This window comes from Sinocyclocheilus rhinocerous, unplaced genomic scaffold (assembly GCF_001515625.1).
Source record: "Sinocyclocheilus rhinocerous isolate Xijiao unplaced genomic scaffold, SAMN03320098_v1.1 scaffold988, whole genome shotgun sequence".
NCBI classification, from domain to species: Eukaryota; Metazoa; Chordata; class Actinopteri; order Cypriniformes; family Cyprinidae; genus Sinocyclocheilus; species Sinocyclocheilus rhinocerous.
Window position 1 is genome coordinate 1911608 of NW_015650363.1, and position 6086 is coordinate 1917693.

The following is a 6086-nucleotide window of genomic DNA, read 5'->3' on the forward strand; positions in this document are numbered from 1 at the left end:
AATGATCGGTCATTTTCTAAAAAAAAAAAATATATATATATATATATATAACACTTTTTAACCACAAATGCGCGTCAGCAAATTCACGTATTACATAATCCCGTTGGAAAGTTCACGTGCGGTTAGCTCTTCGTCTGTGTACTCCGGTTCAGAAAGGTAGGGTCGGGCGAAAAACTCATCTAATTTTCTCCTACAACTTCCAAAATCATCCGACATCGACCTTTTTTTGTAAAGCGCATTTGACTTTCTTTGCACGTTCGCTTTGTAAACACTGGATCGGTGCTTCCGCCTACGTCACGCGAGACCTTTCCAATGTGACTACGTAATGCGTGAAGTCGAGCTAGTGCAAGACTAGCATTTATGGTTAAAAAGTATATCATTTTCTATTTTTTAAAGAAAATGACAGATCATTTCGCTAGATAAGACCCTTATTTCTAGGCTGGGGTCATGTAGAGCCCTTTGAAGCTGCACTGAAACTGTAATTTGGACCTTCAACCCATTGGCCACTATTGAAGTCCATTATATGGAGAAAAATCCTGGAATGTTTTTCCTCAAAAACCTTAATTTCTTTGCGACTGAAGAAAGAAAGACATGAACAGCATGGATGACATGGGGGTGAGTAAATTATAAGGAAATTTTTATTCTGGAAGTGAACTGAACCTTTAACAATTGCCCTTACAGTGGATCTCAGTAGTGTTCAGTCCATATGTATTATTGCAGCATTGTGGACATCTCTGAATTTACTGTTGTAATCTAATTCTAGCATAATCTTCAAATGTCATTAGTGCAGTACTTACTCCTCACAGCATTTGGCTACTGCAGAAAAGAGGATATCAGAGAGGATTCAACCTTTCCTGTTCTGATTGATTTAGTCAGAAGACTATATGCAAAGTTCAAAGGTGACATTCAGTCACCCCAGTTGCACAAGCAAGCAAACAGTGTGTTATGGTGAAACAAGCACAAAACCTTGTGTAAACAACTATACATGTATATACATGTGCACAGGGAACAACTGCATGTGCTGCAGTTTTGCTGGTCGAAAGTGGATTTTAACTCTTCACTGGACTGTTCAAATAGAGATTAAAGTGGGCTTCTGCCAGAAGCAGCATATGAGAGTCTTTTTGCTTTGTGTTGGCATTCAGTTCTGGCTGGTGAGACCCGATCGTCTGCCGCTCCTATTTCACAAGGGCAGTGGAAAAGCCTGGGTCAGCAGAGCAGGCTGCTGGAGGGGGACGGATCTACATTCTGCCAAACCGAGTTTGTGTGTGTGTGTGTGTGTGTGTGTGTGTGTGTGTGTGGAGAGAAAACTGAGTTTTATGATACTGACTCCAAAAAAGGAGAGAGAGATATCATGCTTCCAACACCTGTGGTAAACTGAGGTCAATCATGTTTGTGCAGAGACTGCTTGCAAACCTATTTGTGTTGCAAAGGTCTTCGAATGCCTAGACATTTTTCATAGAGTCAAAAGCTTGTGCACTGTAAAGCTTAAACCTTCATACTCTGATATACAGAGTTTGACACTTAAGTCACATCTAAAAACGTATAAAATATTTTTGTGTTATACACTGCTGTTCAAAAGTTTAGGGTCAGTAACATTTTTTTTTTTTTTTTGAAAGGAAGCATTCAATTGAAAATGGCTTTGCGTTATACGCTGCTGTTCAAAAGTTTGGGGTCAGTAAGTTGTTTGTTTTTTTTGAAAAAAATTAACTTCTATTCAACAAGAATGAATTAAATTGAAAATGGCTGAAAAAAAACATTTTTAACATTCTAAAAGATGTATTTTTCAAATAAATTATTTTAACTTTCAATTCATCAAAGGATCCTAAAAATGTATCATAGTTTCCACAAAAAATTCAAGCAGCACAGCTGTTTTCAACACTGATCATCATTTTAAATGTTTCATGAGCAGCAAATCAGCATATCTGAATGATTTCTGAAGGGTCATGTGACACTGAAGACTGGAGTAATGGCTGCTGAAAATTCAGCTTTGCAATCACAGAAATAAATTTTAAAATATATTCAAATGGAAGTCAGCTCTTTTAAATTGTAATACTATTTCCAAATCTTACTGTTTTTACTGTATTTTTAATCAAATAAATGTAGCCTTCATGAGCAAAAGAGAATTCTTTCAAAAACATTAAAATATCTTACTGACCACAAACCTTTGAATGGTAATGTATAACAAAATATCAAACAAAATGCCATTTGTATTTAAGGAAATGTAGCAAAAACACCCTTTTTATCAGAAACAAATTCCCACAGAGATGTCTGTTAATTAATAAAACAATACTTATGGCTGTACAAATGTCAGTATGTTTATTGGTAATGATATGAAGTACAGCTGTGGTTATTGTTAGAACACCTGTGTCAACTTGAGGAGAACAAACTTTCACTAAATACGACTTTGGAATGGGTAAGTTAAAAGTAAATGCAAATGGACTCAAAAAAGTAAAGTTATTTCTGAGAAAATGCACTATTTCTTTACAGATGCCACTTGGTTTGATATTTTACAGCCAAATTATGAAATGCAGACATTTTAAGTGTGTCCTAAAAGTGTGCAAATACTAATATCTAACCTAAATTTGAACTCTTCTCTGATTACCAGCACCTTGATCTCCTCTCTGTGTACATTGTGCATTCAGTCAACACAAAATGTTTCTGCAAGCCTTGTACACAAAAACAATTATCATCAACACAGAAAACATTTAAATACAGACTAACATTAAGATGAAACAAGTAATTCAATTTCATGTTGAATGGCAACCTTTTATAATGAATAATGAGTATAAATGAATAATGAATTTCAGGTTCAATAACAGCAGAACACATTTTGCAATTAGCATGTGAGAATCTACTAAACCTCTAGGAGAAGCATTTCTCTTTTGAACAGCTCCTCAGCATTAGGGAAGCATTTTGTGAGCAGAAAGTCAGCCGATCAAACATCTAGAGTTTAACATAAGATGATGTGTATGCCATGCCTTGAATAGGAAACCTGTACAACCTGTAACCTTTTCCACAACGAAGAAACATGTCGGAAACAGTCTACGCAAACTGGGGATACTGGCAAAAGTAAACTGGCAAAAAATTGCAATATAATAATAATAAATAAATAAATACATTTTAAAAAATCACTGTAAAGCAGTAGATTAACTTCAGAAAAATCGTTCAATACATTCGAGTCAGTGTTTTAGGAATATGCAAATCTGCAGCACTCTTCTTGCTCTATCATCTTAAGACCTCTCTCTTCATAACAAGCTGCCTATGTGCTTCATTCACAGATGCGCTTCAATCGGGAACTCATGACCTTTCTGTTTAAGCATCTGTGAAATGGGAAATTTGATTGCAGCGCTTTTACATCTCTTTGTTCAGGATTTCGTAGAATTGCACAGGTAATGTCATGGCTGCTTGGAAATATTAAATGCAGGGAGTCTTGGATTTGCAGCCTCATTTCAATGCCATTTCTGTCTGAAAAAGTGTAAGAGGCTGTCAGAATAATGTCTATAATTACTCTACGGGTTTTTAGACTGTCAAGCTTTGCTTTCTTCATCAATATTAAAATTCAAAGTGATTGAAAAAGTTATCACTGCAGCATTTTACTTGGGCATCACATTGATTATGGCAACATTTAAAATTAAGATTTCAATTTTAGTGGATTGATTTTTTTTTAAATTTAGAGACATTTAAAGATGAACATGAATATAATATGAATACTATAAAAGTAAATCTACATATTTAAATGCATTTAATTCTAACAGTTTAGAATTAAATGTTTGCTAAAGTTATTTTTGAAAGTAATATTCAAAAGTGTTATCAAAGTGCTTCATACTCTCTACTAAATCTTATTTTACATCAGAGAAACAAAGCACAAAATAATAATATACAAAACTAGAAGACACATTTGTTGAAACAGTAACGAAATACCAGCTTCTTTATAGTCTCATACCTCAAGTGGACTTGACACACCTGAAGGGCCCTCAAATCTGCGGAAAACACCTGTATGACAGACGCCACGTGCATAAATCCAGCTGCCACGCAAATTCATAACAGGAATATCCAGCAAATGTGTCCATTAATTCCCGCTCTGTTTAATTTGCTACTCTGGTCTTGATTTAACGAGGGTAATAAATATTTTCCAACACTTTTCGCAGCCGATAAGCCATCTGAGGCTCCTTATAAACATATACGTGCGTAAACTACATTTCTACCTTATTCCCTCTTGCGCTGAGAACAGAGCAAAGTTTAGACGACAGAACAACATCAAATGAGAAACAACAACAACAAAACGATTACTTATCAAAAGCCCTTTAATCTGCACACACAGCACGCAAAAAGTGCTCGATTTCCCACAGTTTACTGCCCTGTGCTACACGAGCTCTGCACACCCCTTTAAACCAAAGCGTAGCCCAACTAAAACACTTCAAATAAAGCTGTTTAAATGCATATCATGCAAGAACACTTGATAAGAAAACAGCGAAACTCACTCAGCTCCAGAGAAGTTGTCCGCGAGCAAAATCTGTTGCGAGTTTGAATTTTTCAACAGTTCGTTCATCCGGATCAACAGACTTGCGTGTTGTGGGGCTCTCGATATTCTCCGCCTTTAAAACGATGCAAAAAAAAAAAACAGCGATAGGGGTCGAATATCAGCGGATTGTAGCGGTTCAAAGGGGGGGCCTTTGAGCGCCCTCAGAGCCCTAGACAGATCCCATGTAGGGACCGTAGAAGGGCGAGGGGGGTTCAACCTCCTAGACCCTTCCAAAAATCGAACAACGAGGTTGTTCCTGCCGACCGATATCCCATCTATAGGAGCATGAAAAGCTGCTATAGCCACCACATAGACCTTAAGAGTGGAGGGGGTGCAACCCTTATCCAACAGCTCTTGAAGGAAGGACAATATCGAAGATATGTCCTCAAAAATCACCCGAACATCTTTTCGGGAATACCGCTGAACGCGTTGCAGGGTTTTCAGGTATAACGCGCTGAAAACTGTTGGCAGTTATTTGTTAAGAGGGAGCGGGGGCACCGCGCGGATCCTGAAGGGTCTCACGTTGACTGCGTAGCACTTCAAGTCTTCAGATTCACATTTACTGGTCTGGCTCAGTGTCACTGGCTCGCGCCCCCTGTCGACAGATATTCGAGTCCTGGCGCGAGCTGCGAAATATAGCGGTCTCCCACGCGCTGAGCGCGCAACATCCAGAACACTCGTGCCTGCCGCATATAATCGAGTGAGTTTAATCAGTACAGATTATTTGAGGAGAGTTTCTTTCTGTTGTTTTCGAAAGTGTTGAAGGTCACTTGAAGGCCGTATTTGGCTAGTTTTCTGAGAGAGTCAGTGTTTTTGAGGGAGAACAGTCACTCTTTTGGTCGCTTATTTGGGAGAGAGCGCACTGCTTACTCTTTTCAACCAGTTTTTAAAAGGCAGCCAGCTCAGGGCACTCTTTTTGTCGCTTATTAGGGAGAGAGGACACTGGCTGCTCTTTTTGGTTATTTAACAGTTTTTCACTCAATTTGGCCACTTTTGTTCAGTGGTCACTCTTTTGGATCACTAATTTGGGAGAGCACATTGGCAACACTTTTCTGTCACTTCAGGGTTTTGAGCAAGACAGGACTGTTTTGTCAGTTATTTTAACTTATCCACACCTTTGACCGTAAACTATGAACACATGTGCCTTTTTGGTCGTTTTCAAGTTTGGCCCAAAAAGTACTTATACTTGAAGAAAGTGCATTGGACATGTAGTCTATTTAAAGATTTAGATTTTAATTTCTTTACTGTACTGTGACAAATCTTGGGTTTTGTAGGTTATCTCTGTGTTAATGAATTGCAGATCAATGGACCTGGTGTGGACGAATTTCTTTGTCTATATTATCGGGACAACAACTTGCCAACTAGAGAGTAATGACATTAATTGTAGAGCAGTAATATTTATGTAGGGCTGAGAATATTTTCTATTCCTCTTCACTAATTTGCAGTGGAAGAATAGAATCCAAATCAAGTCTGGACAGCTAGATAAAATGACCTCATCTTTACTTTAGGTCAGAGTTTATCATATGTCTTTTGTCATGTGACCAACCTTATAATTACTGGACTT

At 37.7% G+C, this 6086-nt stretch overlaps 1 protein-coding gene across 2 annotated transcripts in view; it reads right to left on the reverse strand.

Annotated features, from left to right (window-relative positions):
- LOC107711892 (growth hormone receptor-like) overlaps positions 1 to 4629 on the reverse strand; it is a 33311-nt gene extending 28682 nt beyond the window's left edge. Inside the window, exons 1-2 of one of the 2 annotated variants that reach the window (XM_016516973.1) lie at positions 4482 to 4629; positions 3944 to 3993 (exon numbers count right to left, since the gene is read on the reverse strand). Coding sequence is in view for 1 of the 2 variants with exons in the window: in XM_016516972.1 (XP_016372458.1) it covers positions 4482 to 4549 (68 nt within the window). In the remaining variant the exon portion in view is untranslated. The remainder of the gene's footprint in view (positions 1 to 3943; positions 3994 to 4481) is intronic. The other variant, XM_016516972.1, reaches the window with a different exon arrangement.
- Positions 4630 to 6086: the final 1457 nt, after the last annotated feature.